Source organism: Seriola aureovittata, chromosome 6 (assembly GCF_021018895.1).
Source record: "Seriola aureovittata isolate HTS-2021-v1 ecotype China chromosome 6, ASM2101889v1, whole genome shotgun sequence".
In the NCBI taxonomy this organism is placed as follows: domain Eukaryota; kingdom Metazoa; phylum Chordata; class Actinopteri; order Carangiformes; family Carangidae; genus Seriola; species Seriola aureovittata.
In genome coordinates, this window is record NC_079369.1 from 12,007,283 (window position 1) to 12,029,739 (window position 22,457).

General features: G+C 41.4%; 1 protein-coding gene across 8 annotated transcripts in view; it reads right to left on the reverse strand.

The window, feature by feature from the left end:
• Positions 1 to 636: 636 nt before the first annotated feature.
• Positions 637 to 22,457, reverse strand: part of LOC130170700 (voltage-dependent R-type calcium channel subunit alpha-1E) — a 91,957-nt gene continuing 70,136 nt past the window's right edge. For 4 of the 8 annotated variants that reach the window (XM_056378258.1, XM_056378256.1, XM_056378259.1 and 1 more), the window contains 27 exons: positions 19,195 to 20,103; positions 18,434 to 18,678; positions 17,777 to 17,888; positions 17,372 to 17,501; positions 16,755 to 16,814; positions 15,980 to 16,086; positions 15,446 to 15,542; positions 13,904 to 14,064; positions 13,332 to 13,469; positions 12,725 to 12,926; positions 12,396 to 12,560; positions 11,491 to 11,601; positions 11,323 to 11,403; positions 11,010 to 11,195; positions 10,712 to 10,803; positions 9,960 to 10,119; positions 9,575 to 9,702; positions 7,622 to 7,718; positions 6,374 to 6,479; positions 6,137 to 6,244; positions 5,947 to 6,047; positions 5,471 to 5,577; positions 5,146 to 5,317; positions 4,767 to 4,895; positions 4,273 to 4,420; positions 3,590 to 3,771; positions 637 to 3,504 (listed from right to left, as the gene is read on the reverse strand). In XM_056378258.1, the coding sequence (XP_056234233.1) occupies positions 2,950 to 3,504; positions 3,590 to 3,771; positions 4,273 to 4,420; positions 4,767 to 4,895; positions 5,146 to 5,317; positions 5,471 to 5,577; positions 5,947 to 6,047; positions 6,137 to 6,244; positions 6,374 to 6,479; positions 7,622 to 7,718; positions 9,575 to 9,702; positions 9,960 to 10,119; positions 10,712 to 10,803; positions 11,010 to 11,195; positions 11,323 to 11,403; positions 11,491 to 11,601; positions 12,396 to 12,560; positions 12,725 to 12,926; positions 13,332 to 13,469; positions 13,904 to 14,064; positions 15,446 to 15,542; positions 15,980 to 16,086; positions 16,755 to 16,814; positions 17,372 to 17,501; positions 17,777 to 17,888; positions 18,434 to 18,678; positions 19,195 to 20,103 (4,789 nt within the window). In that variant the 3' untranslated portion in view covers positions 637 to 2,949. Of the gene's footprint in view, positions 3,505 to 3,589; positions 3,772 to 4,272; positions 4,421 to 4,766; positions 4,896 to 5,145; positions 5,318 to 5,470; positions 5,578 to 5,946; positions 6,048 to 6,136; positions 6,245 to 6,373; positions 6,480 to 7,621; positions 7,719 to 8,521; positions 8,619 to 9,574; positions 9,703 to 9,959; positions 10,120 to 10,711; positions 10,804 to 11,009; positions 11,196 to 11,322; positions 11,404 to 11,490; positions 11,602 to 12,395; positions 12,561 to 12,724; positions 12,927 to 13,331; positions 13,470 to 13,903; positions 14,065 to 15,445; positions 15,543 to 15,979; positions 16,087 to 16,754; positions 16,815 to 17,371; positions 17,502 to 17,776; positions 17,889 to 18,433; positions 18,679 to 19,194; positions 20,104 to 22,457 lie in introns of all 8 variants that reach the window. The other 4 variants (XM_056378263.1, XM_056378257.1, XM_056378261.1 and 1 more) reach the window with 2 other exon arrangements.

Here is a 22,457-nt window from a genome sequence, read left to right on the forward strand (position 1 = left end):
ATCTCACCTTCGTCTCCGCTCTGCTTCCAGTCCAATGAATCTTTCTCACTTGGCTATTTTTGGAGTATGTGAACATAGATATAAAAACAAGCAAAAACAAATGTTCCTGAGAGAGTCAGTGGGTTCACAATATTATGAAATGTGATATGTATTAAGTTTCATTTTACACTCAAGAGACTCAGGTTCTTATCTGGTTTAGTATCGATTAGTAGTGAGGATTATATATAATCTTTCCGGAAAAAAGATTTGCATTCACATCAAGCAGTTTGCCAAGCTCTCAGCTCGATAGCTTGTTTATTGTGTTTTCTATTTGTTCCTTTCATGTATTTTTGGGGGCATTTTAACCTTTATTTGAGACCAGACAGTAGAGAACGGCTAGGAAAGTAAAGATGTTGTGATCAGTGTCCTCGACCCCTAGGCCTGAATGCTCCCTTCCCTGTATTATTTTTATACATACTAATTTGGAGAAATGTTTGCACACAGCAAACCATCATCCACAGGCAAATCTTTGAGGTTGCCATGTTGCTACTTAATTTAATATAGTAAAAACAGAAAAAACTCAGAACAAAACAGCCATGCTAAATGTAGCTAAATTCTTAAGTATCCAAAAGCAGTAATATCACCCAGTACAGAGGAGACAAGTGATCTCTCTTTAATGGTCCTTTGAACAGATATGTAAACACTTCTTTTGTTAAAGTCATAGACAGGCATCATTATTGAAATAAAATATAAACAGTGCAATAAATTAAACATGGATTTATTTTGTACAGTTTATACTACATATTTACCAGAAAGCTTCTCTATCTAGGAAATCCAAGCTTGATAGGGAACTCTTTGGGCGAGTGTCCCCAGGCACAGATTAGGCTGTTCTGTACAGACGGACATCAAGTTCAAGTCCTAGGCTGCACTGTACATGTTAAGCACGGTCCTATGAACTACAGGCTGAAGCCTTTACCCTAACCTGTGTACTGGACGGATCGAGCCTTGTAGTCGACACACTTCAGAGGAGGTTTATCTGCTAAAATACATCTTTTTCAGTCCAGAACTTTCTGTTCAGGGCTGCAGCAGGTTGATTCCATCTCTTCTGACATGTGGATCCTCAGCCCAGACGTGTCCTGTGTTCACATTTCAGAAAACATGTCAAACTCAACATATTATAACAACACAACAGCACATGATATAAATATACATCTTATTCAGGGGCAATAATAAATGACAGTGAATGCTGGGAATGAAAAAGCATAAACATTCCTCAGCCTGATGTTTCATAATGACTTTTTTTTGGGCGAAATAAATCTCATTAAACCTAATGGATATACTAAAAAAAGAACAATCAGGCAGCTCTAAGACACATCTCTCACACATCTCCCATTATCATTATCACCGTGAATCATGCATGTGGAAATTTACTACAACTCTGGAACACAGAAAATACTGTAATGCTTGTTTCTACTGACCAAACCATGGACTTAATGTGATGGAAACAATGGGGCAGTTAACAAAGACACAAACCAGACTGTGCCTGTGATTCCTCTTTCGTAAAAGCATCAAAGTGGTTAAAATCATTTGCATCACATGTATAAAATACATTTAATTTCTCATCATTTTCGTCATCGCACGAAAGAAGGCAACACATCCTGAAGAACACGAATCCTCGGCTCTATGTACAGGAAGAAAATGGCTTTGGTCACCTCTTGGACACATCGACAGTGGTTATCCAGCACAGAAATGTGGAGAATGAACACACATTTGGCTGTCTGTCCTACAGATGGTTATACCCCAGGCCAAAGCCATTATAGTCCATGAACAGAGCAGATGTGGACCACAGGGCCTATGTGATATCTCCACTGGTTCGATCCTTGTGACAGTCTTGTCATTCATATCATGCTGACTGACGTGTAAGGTTTAGAGACTTATCTAGTCCCTCTGATTTTTTACAATTGTTCATTTTAGGTCAAAGATTTGTAGAACGTCTTAAGGTTTCAGAAGGTAATATATTACAAAACCGATGGTCCAGTATCCTGAGACAAAGAATCTCTTATTCTGTAATCTGTTCAAGATCTTCAGCATCTTTTTCACACTACAGAGCCGATATAAACTGTGCTGCAGATGAATGTGCACTCTTACTGTTTTCACATGTGGCAGAAAAATAACTTGACCATCGCTAGAGGTTTAGCTCACTTTAAGGTCTGCAACTTGATTTCCTGTATTGACTACTCATTGATAAGTGACTGTATAATGCCCGTGAAACATGTGGATATTGTTTTTGTAAACATGAACTGTTGGGAATGGCTGGTTGCCAGAGATAAACTGGCAAAATCTGGCTGAAACAACCCTTGATTCATTGCTACTCTTACAGCACAGTAAAGACTAACAGCAACCTTCTCAAATGACCTGAACATAAGAACCAAAAGCTAAAATACATTCATTGTATTACATTTTTACATGCTACCTCTATGTTCACCTACACAAAATGCACTTCAGTTCACTTCATCAGTTTCTTGGATTCAACGAGAGAATTGGACACCGTGGATCGACATCTCATCATGTTTTGTTCAAATAACAATCAAAACACTAACTTGTGTAGGAAGGCTTGGCAAGACGTCCCTCCCGCAGTGAGCTACTCATGATACCGTCAGTCTCTGCTATTCTTTTGATTTGGCAAATTTTCTCTATCGAGAGCACACACACAGACAAACACACACCCATGTTCACAGAGGTAGCTTCCCTCCAGCTACAACAGACACACAAGCAAGGACACGTCGTAGACAGACACCCAAGTATCCAGATAAATAACAGTGGCATTCAGTCCCGCATGTTATGCTACTGGTGCTGAGAATACAAGGTCTCAGAGCCACAGAGCTACAGCCTTGTGATGCCATGTGGAGCTGCTCTGAGGGGCCCAGTCTTTCTGTGCATCCTCTTGCTCTTTTCTTCCTGTCTGGTGTTTTAGCAGCGGTCGTCCTCGTCTGTGTCACTTAACAGCTCGCTGGCTCCAGCTGGACTCGTCTGGCCCAAGTGCTTCCGGAAATGCCCGTTAGGAACCTGCCAGGAGTGTCTGAGCTGAGGGGCGGAGCTTATGGCGTTGGCCCGTCCCAGGCTGGTTGCCACGGCAGTCTCAAAGGTAAGGGTCTCCTGCTTCCCACGTGCCTCGCCACCAGCAAGGTCCTCGTGGAATGGGAGGTAGGGCTCTGAGATGTAGCGGTGAGGAGATGGGTGGCTCGGTCCTGCAACCTGACATCCGGATGACCCCTGGCCTGCAGTTAGGGGCCCGCCCTCCTTGTCAATCCTCCGTGATGACTCTGTGGAGCCACCAGGGCCGTCCTGAGGCTGGGTCTGTCCCTCAGAGGAGGTTGCTGGTGTGGGAGAGGTGTGGGCTCCACAAACCAGAGGGGAGTAGGAGATGTAAGGCCGAGGGCGAGAGGGTGTCTGGGGCAGCTGGCGTCGATTACGAGGAGTACTGGATTCTGAGGCTGAGTGGGCGGGGCTGCCTGATGAGTTCACCTGCAAATAATACAAGCACTATATTCACTTCACATCACAGGTCCGAACCATGTGATTTGATGGCAAGAATGCAAAAGTACTGCACCTGTCTCTGTAAGGTTTGTGTGCGTCCCTCGCTAGGTGAGCGGGACCTTCTCCTCTCACAGGAAGGGTCCCGGCTTCGCTCCTCAGAGTTGCAGCGGGACACGTCAGGAGACAGGAGGTGGCGTCGTTCCTTAGATCGCCCTCTCTCATGGCTACTTGTTTCTCTGTGGTTGATTCTTGGGCCTAAGAGTTGTGTAGACTTCAGTTAGCTCAAACATTTTTTTAAAGAGAATAAAGCCACCTCGGTTTTGAGGTCAGTGTAAATTAAAATATCGCCCTTTGCATATCCCTGTTAAATTTTTTTTTTTTTTTTTTTAGATCCGACCTTATCCAAATATTTCAGTTTAAAGGCTCATCCAGCAATTTATTTCCATATAAATGACAGGTTCAATGATGTAATTGAGGGAAATTGAAAGTCTTATTGTGGCGACATCAGTTTAAACTGACATTCTAATAAGTAGACATTTATTAATTAGTCATAGATTTACGTCATCATACCAGTATATTGTTCTACTATTGTTCTCAACGCCCCTGTTTGCAGAAGATACATGTATTTTGCAAATTTTAATTCCTCTGACTTTGCCCAGGTTTTCAAAAAAAACACCAAACTCAAATTTTCAGGGTAAAACATTGCTATGAATATGAATCAGACTATGGGAGGTGTTACGACATGTGTTAGGTGACCTCTGTAGCTCCTCTGTCGGGGTCTGTATGTGCCGTCAGGACTGACTCTCTCCAGAGAGTGTTGTTCCTGCCAGAGGCCGTTCACACACTGATCTCCGATGGTGGAGAAGGAGCGTTTCATCAGCTTACTGTCTGCTGACATCCCAGGCTATACAGATACAAAACAACCAGAGGAGGAATGACTTAAGAAACCATGCATGACACCTAATCTGCAAACACATGCTCTCGCTTATAAACAGACACAAACATATACACGCACAAACACACACACACATAAAGGGATGTGTGGATCTCATTATTTGCTGAGCAAACTCTACAAACGGTGACTATTGTGGCTGCAAATAAATAGCTTCAATCTAATACAGTCAGTCAGCAAATACGAGCATATCTAATGTAGTGCAAGTGAATTTTAACTGTTTACTGATATTGAAGGCACTTTCTAATGCAAGATTTGTTAAGTACTGAATATACGTTTGAATAAAGATTATTATTACCTGTGGGTCAACAGCCAGTCTGGGCATGGAGGACGCTCTGATAGATGCTGTCCGCTGAGGTGATTTAATAACTGTTGGGTCCTGCCTGGCCTGCTGCATCACTTGGTTATACTCCACTACGTCTTGCACCTACACAAATAGCACAGAGAGGAGAGTTGAGTGGGCCTTATTCACATTTCATAACAAGACTCAGGAATCAAACTGGGGATACTGCAGACACAAGTCTGCTGCAAAAAAGCAAGTACTTATATTAACAAACACAAAAAACTAGCAACCAACCACAACATCATGCTACTTTAGTGTGTGACTGATTGCTGAAAGGTAGCGTTGCAATCAACTTTTGTTTGACAACAAACCATGAAAAGAGAAAAGTTGCTACCAGTGTGTGTAAATGGTGGTGGTGGTGATGATGTGGGTGGTGGTAGGGGTGGTAGGGTGAACGGTAGTCGTCGTCACCCTCCTCCTCCTTCTCTTCTCTGGAGCAAGACAGCGGCTGCAGGAACATCTCTTGGGGAGAGATGGGGCTGAGCGCCACAAAACCTCCTCTGGTGCTGAAAGGACACACGCAAAGACTCAGACTGCAATGTACACTTACATAAATGTGTCAATATTGTTGTTGATGAAGAGAATACGAAACAACAAGCTTTTTCCATCTCCATCATAAATAACCACAAACCAGAGGAGGGTACAATTTGAATATTTACAGAGCAGATCCGGCGCTATGTCTGAGGAATGACAGAGATTTGGCATTGCATAGGATTTCTTGAGGCAGAGAGGAGGCATCCATTCGCTGGAACATAGGAGCATGTTTCTATGGGGAGAGAAAGACACAGGGGAAAACAATAATTTAAAACAAGCCATAAATAATGCTGAACAATACTAGCAAATTATTATTGAAAGAATGAATGAAATGTGAAAGTTGAAAGATGTTTTAATTTGTCAATAAGATAAATACTTTGTCTTTTTTGGTTCAAATTTAAACTCTCTGTGTTTGGTGGTAGCAATGCATACTAAAGTCTCAGGATTTAAATGAATTTAAATGACTAAATACTTGTCAAGATGAAAAGATAAATCGGTGGATAGTGTTTGCTTCGTGGAAATTAAAATAACCCCAAACTGTTCATAATATACTTAAACTATAAATGAAAATACATTAAGCAAGAATAAGAAGATAAGTTACCTGTTCCTCGAGTTGCTGTCTGAGCTTCTTAGCTTTGCTCTGCTTGTAGTAGTCCATGATCATCATGGCAGCATAGATCTTCCCTATGGTCATGTCACTGGCTGAGAAGGAGAAAGAATGATAGCATGTACATTTCTTATTTCGCTTTGATATATGAATTATTGTACCATTAGTATAATGCTGATGTTACCTTTGTGAATAGGAACCAGCAGGTCCAGTGTCTTCTGAGAGAGATGAGGCCAGATGACACTGATCTCCTTCTGCAGGTCCAGATCCATCTGATTTCTATCCTCTTCCCCTGGAAATACACAAACAAACACAGAGAAACATAACGACAAACACACACACATATTGTGTGTAAATTAAGGTGATTTCAGTTTACATCACAGTAAATGTGTGTCTCCAAGGTTTTGATATTTTGTCTAACCTCTGGCTATCTTGATTTCCAGAGCAGTGCGGATGAGAGCCATGAGGGTGGAGGTGAAGTGGACAGACATGTCATCGTCCACAGGCATGTTCATCAAGACTAGTCTCTGATGGCGGCGGAGAGAACATTAAAGTCAGTGAAACAACAAAACATGATAAAACTAGAACTACTGCCCAGAAGTACAGTGGTTGCTCATAATACTTTTTAGATGCATTATCTCATGATCACAACAATTTAATGTTTTACAAATTACAAATTTTTATAGATTTTACAATTGATCAAGGTCAGACACAGGCAAGACACTGTGTTATTATGTTTTGTGTCAAAATAAAATGCCCAACTAGTACTTAACAAGTGAAGAGCTTGCCTACTGATTAATCTGTATTAGCTTGATTAGCTTGAAGCAACCATGGCCTTTCTGGGCATCAGTACAGAATTAAGAGACTTTCTATTTAAACCACAATTTCATACAGCTTAGTTTGTAAATTTAAACTTGTTTTAACTACACCAATAAATACAGAAGAACAGAAGGACAGGCATGTAATTATTTATCGTGTCTTGTTAGATAATTATGTCAAACAATATCTTTTTGTGATCTTAAAAAAAAAAAACCCCAACAAAAACCATCTTTACACACGTCCTCTCCTGTCCTCCTGTAAACAGAGGCCTGCACAGAATCTGGTGCTTATCTAGTTTTATAAAAGAGGATAAACTCTCACATTCTCACACATTCTCTTACTGCGTAGCGTTCACCTGCGATGGAGCATGCTTGCAGGCTCACAGACTCACTCAATCACACAGTCAAACAACACATACACTTACACATACATTACATAAAACACACAGATGTAGCCCTGGGCTGTGGCAGGAGGCACATGCAGACAGGAATATGTAAGAAACGGAGTATGAACCACATGAGAACATTTGACAGCAGACTTCACAAGATCTAGCATGTAGATGTTTAACAACTTTCTCATCAAAGTCTTTTAACTGCTTTAGGAAAATAAACTCCACCAAGACTCTTTCTCTGGCACGATGAGAAGCAAAACAGGCAAATCATTACTGTAGTGCTTTATATCTGCCAATGGAAAATACTGAAACTTAAAGCTGTTTCAACAAGCAATACTACATCATATAATCAACAGCAAAAATGCCTTTGCCTTTTCAATGTATGACACACAAAATAAGCTTGTCCTTGTTGATCAACATATAAAGGCAGTGCCTGTTATTCTCCAGTGTTTAATCTACCTTATATGCCACCTTGGAGGGGCATTTCTTGCCCAGGCCTAGAGGTGGCGACATGTTGGTCAACATCTCATACATGTCTGTATAATGGATACGACCACTGGGGGCGCAGGTAGCCATGAAGATGGGGGATGAGAAAGAGGAATAAAGAGGGAGGGACAAGAAGGGGAGGGAAGGAAGGGAGAGGGATGATGTTGGAGGTGGAGGAGAAATTGAATAACGGTGGAGGCGTCGGGGAGTGCGTTCCCAAGGGATGGAGGAGGGGAAAAAAGCACAGGTGGGGGTGAAGGGTAAGAAGAGAGGAACAAGAATGGAGGAGATACAAGAGAAAGGATTATTCCAAGGCATCACAAGGGAGGAGAGTAGGACAAATAAAACAGGTTGTATTCTTTCTATGCTGCCGACAGGGGCATAGAAATCTGGGAAAGGAGAAAACCTCGGACAGGATGGGCAAAGGAATGACAGCCTCACTGGATCTGGTACTAATATCAAATACTTACATTGTGTAGTGTTGTATGTGTGCATGAGAGTCCTAAAACATCTTTAAACAAGATCCAAAAGGTAGAAAGAGACCGGCTTCCCTCAAAGTCCTCCACAATTGCATCAAAAACAAGCTTTAATCATTCCAAAAAAAAAGTGCTTTGATGAAATGCAAATGAAAGTGTGTATTTTTTTTACTTATACTGTAAGTCTGGGTGAATGAGGGACAACCTGTGCCTTAGTACCCTGAGACTGGAGTGTCGTCATTCTTTGACCTGAGTAACACACCCTTAAAGGTCAAGCAGGGCAGTGACAGCTGGTGGAGGGAAGGAAGGGAGGGCTAGGAGGGAGTCAGGTAGGACCCCACGGGAAAGAGGCAGAGAGGGTGGGGGTGGGGGGGTTGTTGACATTGGGGAACCAAACCTTGCATGCCACCCTGTGGGGGCAGTTCTTCCCAAAGCCCAGGGGAGGTGAGATAGTGCGTACAACTTTGTACATCTCCTTATAGTGGATCCTACCACTGGAAAGAACATACATGTCTTTAGTTGTGTGTCACTTCAGCCTTGTCGTCCACAAGAAGAGTGAAATTATCTAAGTGGAGTCAATCCTCTTGTTTAAATGTAAAAAAAAAAATATCAAAGCAGCAGTCTGAACAAAATTAAATCAAACTTTTTTAACCTGTGTTGGACATACACAAAATTACATTGTTAGAAAACGTATGGTTGCTAGTTTTTCAAACAATACTTTTCTGTGCACTGGTGAAATAGTTTGGACATGGTTATCAGTCGCTATTGTCATTTATCTCTGTTGCAGCTTTGTCAGATTATAGAGAGACACTCCAAAATTGCTTTTTACAGCCAATATGAGCCACAGTGTGTGTTTGTACCACCAATCAACATGAATCAAGAGACAGAAAGACGATAAATGTATTTGTGTTTCAGAGCTTTCCAAAGCTGATGAATAGTCCTATTCAAAATGAACCAGCGAATCGGTTATTTTTATTTACTAAACCTGCTGCAAGAGGAATCTACTGATGTCAGATTTATAACAGATTTACTAACTAGAGTCCGTACTGTAAAATGTTGGTGCCTAACAGGGATACATATTTTATTCTCGACATTATACAGTAGCTGCGACCGTACTTTTCCTGTGATACTGTCTACTGTTTTACTTTAATGTTGATGTGAGTATAAGGTCCTGTGGTGCCTGAACCATGTGCATCACTACTTGTTAAGTGCTGAAGTGTAGTACCAAAATATCCAGTTAGAGCACTGTAGTTGTTTTCATCCATCGGTACATGTTCATGTATTTTACTATCTTACAATAAATAGGTTTTATCAAATTGTTATCAAACTATATAGTATATGTATCATATTACAAATTAACACTAGCATTTGATGTCAATAAAAACTGGACATTTGTACATGCACAGGCTACACCTTTGATAGAAGTGCATAAAGACTGAGAAACACTGACCAGGCGGCACGATCATACTCCCCCCAGATCCGGACAAACTCATCCAGGTGGTGAGGACCCAGGATGGATGAGTCTCTCGTCAGATACTCAAAGTTATCCATGATCACAGCCACAAACAGGTTCAGCATCTGGATAGAAGACAAACAGCAGAGGAAGGAGAAGCCTTGATATTTAGTTGAATAAAGGTGGAAGGTGCTCAAAAGATAAAGTATGAGTCTTACCAGGAAAAATAGTATGAGACAATGAATGGACAAAATACGTAATATAGAAAGTGCAGTTCAGCCTCTTGACAAATGTTTCAAATGTCAGGTGAAAACATTAATATGCTTACACACGTTATCCTTGTTGCAACTTAGAGGTATTATTCTTGGTTTCTTTGTCTTACCAGGAAGGAACTGAAGAAGATGAAAGAGACAAAGTAGAAATAGGCAAAGTCGGAGCCACAGCCCCCCTCCGGGTCAGACCTAAGAGAAGGATCGGTCTCACACTGCTGCCCCCCCAGACATGACAACATGATCTCCTGCCATGACTCCCCCGTGGCACTCCTGGACACATACACACACATAACACAACATGAGGAGAAGGAGTTGGTTAGGACTTGACTTGACTGTCTGTATTCAGGCCAGTATTGAAGGGGTATGATTTTCACCACGTTTACATGTACAGATTTGTGGTTGTGTCTTATGAGAACAAACTTGCACTTCAATGTGGAGACATAAACACAGTATCAACACTTTGGCCTAGATAGTCATTTAATTATTTTACCCTTTGTGCTTTTTATCACCAGATGTAAAACTCTCAAAGTATCTGAAAAGCTATTTGCTAAGGAGGTAAGTGATGCACTGCAGCATCTATCACCTCTTGACACTGAATAGCCCCTTGGGTATTTAGAAAGCAAAGCCTTACTAATGTAACTAGGCAACATCATTCAGACAACATTAAAGAAATGTGTTACCAAGTGTAGCAAATCAAGAGTAGTTTGGATCTCAATTTAACACAAAAACACTAGCTACTCTAGAGCACTGTAGCTAAGCAGCTGGATTAAGTACAGTGCAAAAGTATTGAGTTTCAGATTAGATCTTGCCTCCCAAGTTTGTGTCTACCTTGACAATGTCTGCAGATGCCAAGGTGTCCTACCTGAATAGCAGCATCAGAGCACCAGAGAAGGTCTTGAAGTTGTTGTGCTGGTTAATGTGAGTCTCCTCGTTCAGCTTTATGTTCCCAAACACCTGATGCACACATATATACACACATATGCAAAAAAAACATGCATAACATAAACACTGTCAACATCAAAGACTGAATTTCACCATGAAACAAACATATTTATGGTGCTGAGGGACGCTAGATAAGAAAATGGTAAATGCAGCATGTTAAAGACTGTCTCAACAGAGAGACGGAGACTGATCAAGAGCCTGTCCTTCCTGCCTCTGACCTGCATGCCAATGATGGCGTAGATGAAGAATAGCATGGCGATGAGCAGGCAGACGTAAGGCAGGGCCTTGAAGGACTGCACAAAGGTCCACAGAAGAATCCGGATGGTGTAACCTTGTCTCAACAGTTTGATCAGACGAGCAGCTCGGAACAGTTTCAGGAAACTCATGTTGAATGTATCAACAAACTGGCAAAAGGACAGGAATACAGTATTCATGTCTACATAAATACTTAAAGTTTCTCAGTGTGCAAGGTACACTCTCTCTCTTTAAGTATTAGAGTCTGTTGATACTTAATCATGTCTTTATCATTACCTGCAGGTCTACCACGATCTCAGTGATGCTGCCCAAGACAGTGATGAAGTCAAAAATGTTCCATGTGTCTCGAAAGTAGTTCTGTATAAAACAGGAGAGACACTTTGAGTGATTTCTAAAGAGGACCTTGAATCCACACTCAGGCTGCATGTTGCTCTTTTCTCTCACCAGAAAACCAAAGGCCATGATCTTGAGGACACACTCAACAGAGAAGAGAACAGTAAAAGCCGTGTTCAGGTGCTTCAGTACAGCCTCATAAGTCGGCGGGGCAGAGTAATACTGAAAATAGAAAGGGGGCAGAGGTTAGACTCAGAGTGTGATGAGGAAGATAAAAAAGTGGAATACTCCCTAACCAATGCACTGCAGCTCAACCTAATGATACCAGTCTGATATCAGTGTGATCTTCAGCCCGGCACCCAGCAGATCTACAGGTTGATGGAAGATTCCTCCAGACCCATAAATAGTGCCTCAGTCTCTGCACCTCTCATCTGTCGCACTATAAAAGGAGTCATTCCTCTGGGGGCGGCAGCCACAGTTAATGAGGTCATGTTAAATAGCAGCCCCTGGACATTATAGATCAATATTTAATACAGGCTGAGTCACCTTGCGTCTGTCTGTCTGTCTGACTGTCTGACTGTCTGACTGACTGACTGACTGTCTCAGTGACCAGACCAAAAACTAAAACATCAGCAGATCTAAATGCAAACATCACAGTGGGATGAGGTGGTGCTGCGCTTCCTAAAAATGACACAACAGTTTCTACACATTCATACTTCTAGTCAGGAGTCACACATCTGGGCTTATTTTAAAACCAAAGTGTTAACAGTCACAAGTTCATAACAGAATATGTTGCTGAGAAGCAATGCAAGGTGTGTTTTTCCTGTTAGCAAACAAGGATATGTGGAAAATGACGTCATTTTTAGGAGTGAGCGCAGAGAGAGAGAGAACGAGGAGACAATCAACTGCTGTGCCCTCATTTATCACTGATCATTTATCATCTAACGTCCTGGTCTTATTAGAAATGAATCATTTTGGTCTTTGATTACTTCTTGTCATAGCTTCACTTCACTCACCTTCATCATTAGTACAATGGTGTTTAGAGCAATCATGGCCAGTACGGTGTACTCGAACGAGGGTGACACCACAAAATGCCACAGGCGGTACTGGAATGTGTGACGGTTCTGCGGCATATAACGGGTCAGGGGCTTGGCGCTGATGGCAAAGTCTATGCACGCCCTCTGAAATACAGAAGACAAGTGAAAGAGGAATGCAAGGGGCATGAAACAGTAACAACGCAGGCAGGCAACTGTCCTCCGTCTCTTTTAGTGAGAGGCTTCTTTGTTTTTGCTTCTTTTCTATTCGTGTTGAACTCTACGGGAAGAAACATGTTTTCTTCCCTCACCTCATTCTTCTCCAGGCTGCACTCCTCCATCATCTTATCCCCCTGTTCCTGGAAGGTGATGATGATGAGTGCCACAAAGATGTTGACGAAGAAGAAAGGAAAGACGACAAAGTAGATGACGTAAAAGATGGACATCTCCATCCTGTTGCCGTGGCTTGGCCCTCTGTCCTCCTCGGTCACATCTACCGAGTGCTGCAGGACCCTGAAACAAAAAAAAAATTTCAACAGCTATTAGTTGGCAGAAAGTGTTTGGATTTATTTGTTCACTGGGGTGGGGCTCATTTGGAAGAGGACATCATTTTAATTTATTTCCTCAGCAGCAGTTAATTAACAAGGGTTGGACCGGTACAAACCCACAAGAACTATCAGTGGAATATTGGTGTAACCTTATTGTGAGATAATGAGCGGCAAATTCTTTGTTAAATTAATCAAATATATTAAATTTCCTTCATCAAAGGTCAGATTTGACCATTTCCAAAGAACAAGCCAGATGTTAAAGGTTATAATGATCATAAAAACTAATGAGCCCTCAAAGAATGGAATATGATGCTTGTTGAATTTCCTCATCCAGCATGAAAGTTAGCAGTGATTCCAGTCAGACACTCACTGAGGCCATCCCTCTCCAGTGGAAACAGTGAACAGGGTGAGCAGAGCCCAGATCACGTTGTCGTAGTGAAACTCATGTCTCTTCCAGTCTCTTCTCTTCACCTCTTTCTTGTCTTTCCCGTAGTCAATGTAGTAACCCCTGCAACAGCCGACATCAGAGGTGCATCAGAAAATAAAGACATAATAAGAAATGTGGAATTTAAGGTTTATAACATTTTTTAAAAGGGTTTATTAACTTTAGTGTCAAGTTTTAGGAGCCACAGGACAGATGCAGTTTAAACAATTTATCCAAAAAAGAATGGATTGAATGATGAAAGGAAAAATGAAGGAGATATGTAAGGAACAAGGAGGAAGAAAGAAGGACCAAGAAAAAAATTAAGGAAGAACCAAATGAAGGAAGTTATTGTATTTAGAAAGATGAGAAGTACAACAATAAGTACTTAAGAAAAGGAAAAAAAGAATAAAGAAAGAGACAAACATATACGTGAAGAAAGATGGCTGCAAGTAAGAAAGAGGGAATAAAGGAAGAAAGAAAGTAGGAATGAAGAACTGAAATAAGTAAATGAATATTACTGGCAGTCCTTCTCTGTGTCCTTCGAACTGTCAGTACAGTAGAAAAACTTCCCCTTAAAGAGCTGCACAGCAATGACGGCAAAGATGAACATAAAAAGTTTGTAGACAATCAGGATGTTGAAGACGTTTTTCAGAGACGTCACCACACAGTCAAAGACCGCCTGGAAGAGAAAGACACATGAGGTAAAAAAAGACACTGAAAAAGGGGAAGGAGAACCAGCAGTCAGATATTTCATTTTCTATGTTCTCCACATGCAGCATGTAACTGTCATGATTTAGTTGTATCTATTAATTTATGTACAAATTCATTTTGACAAAGTTTCAGAATCACTGAGCTTTGCTTCGTTTGAATGCTTGTGAGGAAATCTACCAATTAGCTTTTGTCCAACTCAAACCGATTTAATGCATGAAAACATGTAAAACAAACATATTAACCTATTCCCTACATTAATATTTGCTTGTTTGTTGCCAAGATCATAATGACTGATTTTACTGGTATGAAACTAGTCGTTGCTTGAAAAATGATACATCACTCTAAAGAAATACTGTAAGCTTTGAAAAATGCTCATCAGTAATATAACGAGAATACAATTTGTTGTTTGTAAATGAAAATACATTTAGGTACAGTTAATGTTCTCTGTTAACTCAAAGATCTATACTTCCTCTCTTAGTGAAACTGTTAATGTATATACGGTAGTTCTGAGTGAATGATATTAGCTGCAATCCCATGATGACTACCTGTTCGTATACAGACCGTCCTCCAGACAGTGTGTGATTCCAACCTTCACTTCTAACGTTCCCCTCTCCTCTTTAACTACCTCCCACTCCTCATTCTACCTCCTCTCTGCCCCAGTTTCCAATTTATATGATTTGTTCTTCACTGTGGACCATATGTTGTTTTGTTCATTTTCAGGCATTATCTTTATTTATGTTAATATGTATGACTTTTTTAGTTTTGTGATCTCTCCTTGCCTCTCCTCTGTTTTCTCCCTGTAGAAAGAATACGTATGAGGTTTGGGGATCCCAGCCCTGACAACATGTCTTCATGCCCTGACGATCACAGTTTGTCACCTCATGCTTTACTACCTCGTCTGTCTGCTTGTCCTGTCTCTGCAAATTATAGTTATGAGAAATGAAAGAGGAAGCATCTTTAAGCGATAGTTTATGTTTCTGTCAGTGTGTGTGGACAATGAGATGAGAAAAACTACTAATATGTAAAGGTATATATCTGTAAGGTTGCTCATTCGATAAAACTTAAAGCTTGACAAAATACATTATCAGGAAAGACACGAAAGGATGGAAAGATTGTACAATAAAATGTAAAACAACAACTATGGTTAAAATCTCTTTTAACCAAAACTTCACAGACAGCATATTGTGCAGCTTGTATCATCTGTTTGATATTTTTAAGGTGTTGATCACTTGGTCTAGTTTTTTATCTTTTTATTAACTAGCTCATAATGGCAGATATTGTTAGAAATATATATAAATAACACAAGTATGGGAACACAACCAAGATATCAAAGACAGAGCGTCTCCAACCTTGAGTTTAGGAAGTCTCTTGATGGTCTTCAGTGGTCTCAGGACACGCAACACTCTCAGAGATTTGATGGTTTTAATGTCTCGTCCTTTGTTATTTCTGTACAGCAAAACAGAGAGGGTAAACATCACACACAGCAGCACAGTTAGTAACACATTTATAGACACCATCCACCTTATTCATCCATCTTTAAAGTAAGTGTAATCTGACATATTCGATTTAAGTTACGAATTTTGCATGTTTGAAGATACTAATATCTCTAAGAGAGGTAGACTATGGTGGCTTTTACCCCATCACATTGCTGCTGGTCATTCCCACAGGGGCACCATCCACAGATGAAGAAAAAACAGGAGAGAGGGACATGTATATCAACAGTTATAAACAAAATGGAAGCGATGAATACTCTGTGCCCAAACACATCAAATGAAACACTCATTTACAGTGTAAGAGCCAAAATACTGTTGATTTGTAGACACTTTGATGTTTGGACATATGATAAGTTAATGTTAGTTTTCAAATTAAATCATGTGACTGACGTGAGGGCGAAGGCCACCAGTGCTCCCACCACAACGATGAAGTCTAGGATGTTCCACAGGTCTCTGAAGTAGGAGCCATCATGGAGGATCAGACCCTGGTCAATCATCTGAGGATAAGACAAGGGTGTGTAAAAAATGAAAAAAATCTCTACAGTTTCCTTGCATGGATCCAACTTTGAACAGCTGTTTATTACTCTATTACTCTGCCACAAAGTGTCGCATTTCTGAGTGGTCACAAGATGATCGACGGCAGAGGAAATTTTTTTTTCCCTGCAACACAAAATAATGTATATTTTTTTCCAAGTCTTTTTTTTCTTATAAATTACGAGCTACTTTTACTTTTACAGAATTGTGAAAATTATTGAAATAAAACAAGAAAAGAAAATCACTCTTTAGATGAGCTTGTAGAAGTACAGTATGCAAGTTAACTTAATCTTCATGGCTCAACTGGTAGAACGTGTACCACTTACGCTCAGTCCTTACCGCAGCGGCCAAGGGTTCGATACCTACCCATGGGCCTTTGCTGCATGTCATCCCCTCTCTCTCCCCAACTTTCCTGTCACTCTCTCACTGTCCCTATCTGAATAAAGCCAAAAACTGCCCCAAAAAAAAACTTGGAAAAAAAAGAAAGAAGCAAACAGGAATGTACGGCTCAGTTTCTGTGGCTCCACAGTTTGGAGCTCAAAAAAGGTATATTTTCATGTTTTGCCACCATTTTTGTGCTCAGTCATCTCACAGTGACACATCATTATTTTTACACAGTAAAAGTACTCACCTTTATAATCATTTCAAATGTGAAGACTCCAGTGAACACATAATCAAAATAACGCAGAACCTACAACAATAAAACAGGAAAATCAGAAAAACAAATAGGATGTAACACAAAAAAACTGAAATGAGTCCTTCTTTAAAAGATGAAATAAATCATTCTTGTTGTTGATTTCATGGAATCTGATTTTACTTCAGACTCTTAGCTTGTGGATTACTATGAAACAGTCCCCTTGAACGGTGGTAATACAACACAAGATAATCAGTCTCATTCCTCCCATAAACATCCAGGCTCAGTGTGCCTCAGGCTTCATTAGCCTCACTCATCAGCAATTTAATTGCCTCCCATCAAGTCACCTTAGTGGCCCTTTGCAAAACAATTTCAGCAACGCACTTAAAGAAATGTTTTCTTTTTTTTCCTTTATGGTTATTTTGCTTCTTGGCCTAGATGAAGCAGGCTACGAGACCCAAGGCGCAGATAAAGAGTGATTGAAATCATGTTCATGTCAGGAGTTAACAGATTGATTCAGGCAATGGTGAGACAACAGAAATACTCTTCTATCAAGTTATCAACGTTACAGCAGTGTCAGACAAATGATTTATGAGCTAAATGTGAACACAAACCTTATTCCAGTCAGAGGAGGTAGCCACAGGGTCCTCAGCAGCTAGTGCTATACTACTAGCAGCTATAACCAGCAGAATGGACATTTCAAAGTACCTGAGGTTCACCACATAGTGACACGCTCGACGCACCCTGAGAGAGAGCAGATGGCAGAGTGAAGATGTGACCCAGGGGTCAGGTACCATGTCGTAAGAGTAACACTGTGCTGGCTTAAGCTGTCTGAAAGTTAATAGCAGCAGGAGCAAACTACATGGATGTTGTGCAAAAAATGTCAATTTATTCCCAGTACATGTGACGTTACAATATTCTGAGCAAATTTACACATAAAGACTCCACGCTGCTGCAAGGATTCTTGTGAGAAGTCTGCTCCAATGGGAGAAGTAGTGAAAACTGTGGTAGAAACTTACGGGTTATCAGGTTTGAAGATGAACATGCTGTTTGGAGTCACAGTGTTGACAGAATTTGTCTCCTCTGCCTCCTCCTTCTCTGATTTACAGGTTTCTGGGTCCTTACTGTTGACTAGAGAAGGACAGGAGAAGGAGAAGGAGAAGTCGCATCATACATTTCCCAATAGGACAGTCTGAGAAGACGATACAAAGAAGATTTAAATCTGGAAACCAGTGAGGATCGACTGAGTCTAGCAGCGGTGAGCCGAATCAGAGAACTGTGGGGACTAGCTTAGATGGTGACATGACTCAACACTTCCCAAAATGCCTGAACTCTGGAGGCTACAATTTAAACTAGCTGTTATTGCCTAAGATGAACATGACTCTGCAAATGAATGGGTTATTTCCCATCACAGACTTATTCAGAACCAAATATTGCTCAAGACTTTAGGAGAAATTTGACATTTCCAGCGGTGTCTTCCTCCAGTGAGATGTGGGAGGGGCTCACACTGATGAGCACTTGTGGATCATCTATACCACTTTTTTGAAATTAAACCCTGTCCCAATTAAGTGTAAAAAGGAAGAATAAGGGAAGTTATGTCATGAGTCATGAAAGCCAAATACAAAAAAACTAAAAATCTAATCAGCACCTGAAAACCATGAAAATTGCGCCAATACCTGTGATCGTAGAGAGCTCCAGACATGACTGAACATTGGGCACCTCGATGATCACACTGGAGCTGAGTTGAGATTTGTCCTGCTCTGTCTCTGTCTCTTTCTCTTCTTTGTCGTCCTCTGGGATGGCAAGTGGAGAAGTGTCTGATTGCTGAAGAAACTCTTCCTGCTTCTGAGGACACTGGTCACCAGTTTGGCTCTGGTTGTCTGGTGGGTTTGTGTCCCCTCCTTCCTTCTGGTCACCCTGTCTGTAGATGCAGAGAGAGACACATTACTGGAAAGGCAAGGTGGGCAGTGATTTATCTACAGTACAGTACAGTACAAGTGCTCAAAGCTGGATCTGGTTTGCGCAGTGCCAGGTCTTTAAGGGCATATAACTGCAGTGATCATATAACTGCAATGTCCCAAGGATCGAGTCCGGCTGGGGACCTTTGTTAAATGTCACCACCCCTTTCCCCTTCCCCTGTCACCTCTCTTCTAATGCTATGAAATAGAGAAAACGCAAAAAGTGATGTCTGTATTTTGTTACATAACATCCCCAGGTCACAGCCAGGTCACTGAAAATCACTGGCATTAAACATAGAAATGTGACATCCTGGGATTATTCTGACCCCGGACCTTTGCTGCATCTCATTCCCCTCTCGTCTCCAAATCATTTCTCTGTCTCTGTTGACTTTATGTTTATGTTTATCAAAGGTGAAACATACTGCCACACAAACATGTCTACTGAAAAACAAGCTGGATGAACAGCTGTTTTATCTCACCTGCTCTCCACAGGTCTGGACACCTCCTCCTCCTTTTTGGTCTCTACTTCCTTCTCCTCTACTTTCCCTGGGTTTCTCTTCCTTTCTCTGCTGACCGAGCGACTTGGCAAGTGGCTTCCGTTCCCGGGAGATGACCCCTGACTCCTGGCTCCGCTTTGATGGTCATATTGATGCAACGCCCTCCTGTCCCTGATCGCGCCAAGACCTCCCATCTCAGGAGTCAGCGTGTCAATGATATCTGGTGGTCTGAACTTCTTCACTGCCCTATGTTGGCGATCGCCATTCAATCTGGGGCTCCGACGCTCGCTGACAGTGTTGTGACTTTGATTAACACCCAGTTTTCTACTCTCAGAGACGGGCTCTGATTCGGGAGGCTCTGGCATGGTCATAGACACAGAGGCATCAGGAAGGGGCACGTTTGTGGGATCCAGTGACTTTGGCATCGGGGGTTCAGGTATGTCACCAGAGAGGGCGGTGCCCGGCGGCATATCCACAGAACCTGAAGCCTGGTTCTTGGCGGGGGAGGCTAATGGGTCTGTCAGGTGCTTCAAACTCCCGGATGGCGTGTTCTGCATGGCCTTGCGGTGCAGCGACACTGGACGTCCATGCTGGGCCTGGGCTGAAGCAGGAGGCCCGTCCTTCTCCTCGTTGGGGCTGTTGAACAGGATCTCTCGGCTGGACATCTGGCGGTGTCTCCGCAGCTGGCTGGTCCTCTGCTCCCAAACTGACATGGTCATCCTTTTTCTTCTCTCTCCCCTGGACATGAAAGAGTTAGAGGGGTTGAGTGGTGGGGGTGGGCGGCCCTCCCTGACGCTGCCATGCGCCTCCTCCAGGGAGCAGGAGTACGTAGGCCGGCTGCGGTGGATGGCTCTTTTCCTGTACAGGTAGGGCCGCCTCCTACGGCTTCCCCTGAGAAGAGAAGGACAAGGCAAGATGTCAATATCTAGAAGAAGACAACTTATATTTAATATATACACTATTTTCATTTTAACTTTTATTGTTATTTATTGATCGAGGTACGAAATGATTTTGTTTGCATGCTGTGTCAGCACTAAAAGGCAGATTTGATTCAAAGCAGATTCCAAATGTGCGTTGATGGACTCTCTAGGTTCCCTTTTTCTCTAATGAAACAAAAAGTAGTTTTATGTAAATTAGAAATCAAAACATATGTACCAAAAAATTAACATCACAGTGCATTGCAAATGCTTTGGTCTGATATTTGAGCACCTTATTAACAGTAAAGAGCTATTTCATTTCAACATGAAGCAATTTACTGGATCGATGACAATGTTAGGTGATAAATTAACCAAGCCAGGAATTGTTGTGTGACTTTGATAACAAAAAGAGTAAGATGCAGAATGAAATCAGTGGTGAAGATATAAAAAAAAAAATAGTCAAATAAGGTTGGAGAGTTTGGAAGTACAGGACAGAGCATGAACAGAATGCTATACAGGATGAGTCTGGGACATTTACCCATTTATGAAAATCAGACAGGCGTTAGTAAGAGATTCAGAGAGCTGAACAGACAGTGTTACTTACTGGAGCGTGGACTCTTGTGTGGTCCGTGTTATCAATGAGCGATTGGTTGAAAACAAGACATTAGTGCTTTTGTGAGCAGAGACAAAACAGGCCAGGAGACACACAGCAAACGATCCTCAAAGATCATAAACTGGCCTTTCACACAAAGACCAACAACAACATAGATTGTTAATGCCATTTACCAGCTGTTCTATATTCGTTATTCATCGCTTAAGGGTAAAACCGCTCTTTTAGAATACTACACACACAGTTGAATTATTAATTTCATATTTAACTGCTACATCATGCAGCCTGTTTGCGATAGAATAATTTCCATTGCAAACATCCGTCCTTTAAACGTTTATAATGAATAAAGGATAAATTTGGACTGGACTCCTGATGTTTTGGTGTGTGTCTCCATTGGAGCCAAGCGGCACATTGACAAACAAGATGGTAGCAGTATTAGAAACAATTAAACAACATTCATAAACATCAACAGTAAGCGCAACATTGATAAGAAGACATCTTTAATAGATTAGACAGTCTGAGCTACAGTATGGGCACAAGTAGAAAACACAGAGATGGGCTCCATCAGCAAACACAGGGGAAGAGTACATATTTAAATACCCTTTGAACAAAACCATCACATTGGGATGCAGCTCTGAACATCACTGCCACCTCAGAGCACTCACACGTTTGCATTCTTTCAGGACATGCTGGTAGAGCCAAACTCATGTGCGGAGCTTCAATATATTAGGTTAAATATTCAGACTACTCAAGAGCACTTGGGTGTGGGATTAAAGACTTCAGAGTGGAAGAAAAACTGTACACACACTGAAAACACTATCCAAATATTACAGTCCCATTATCATTTGTTGTATTGTACGTCAAGAGAATTCTCAGTGAGTGTGTGTGTGTGTGTGTAATTTCTGTTTTTCTTCCTTTGATCATGCTGACCAGACGCATGCCTTCCCAAAATGAAATTATCATCAGGCTCCAACATGCTGCATCTCTCTTTTTTTATTGAGCAAATGCTGTCATGCAAGTTTCTTCAGGGTCAGCAGGGGCAGTTACTGCCGGGGTTTCATAGCTGACATCAGAGTTGAGACCAGAAACCCTTAAAGTTCAGAGTGTCCTTTCTGAATACAGATGGCGGCCCAGACGACCCCATGGTATTCCAGTCCTCTCTATGGGCTCTGACAAGGGCCTGACCCTCAGCTGGCTCAACTGACACTAATGCATATCCCTACTTTTATTTCTGTTTTGCTTTAATTTAATTTCCATTGAGTAAAGTTTATGAAAATGGCAAGGCCTCAAGAAAGAAGGAAAGAAAGACAGAAGGACAGAAAGAAGAAGGTACATAATTTAATGTTAATTAAACGTTATCTTGTGAAATTTTCCACATGCCCATGCAACAAACTGCTTGTTTGTCCATACACAGCGTGCATACTGAGCCAGAGGTCCCCACTCTTGTGCATGCACATGCACTTCCACCACCTATGACAAGGCACTGTTCAATCAACCCTGAGAAAAAAAACCTATTTTGCAAGCAGGAAACCTGGGCATTGAGAAAACAAGGTCGCGTTACTTTATGAATTAAAGTGAGAGCACTTCAACAGATCAAAGCCTGCGCACACTTATTTCACTTCCTTACACTCTCTCCTAGTCACAACTTTCATTTTGCTGAGTACAGAAGTATATTACTGTAATGGACACACCATGTTAATTTGGACACTGAGTAACCC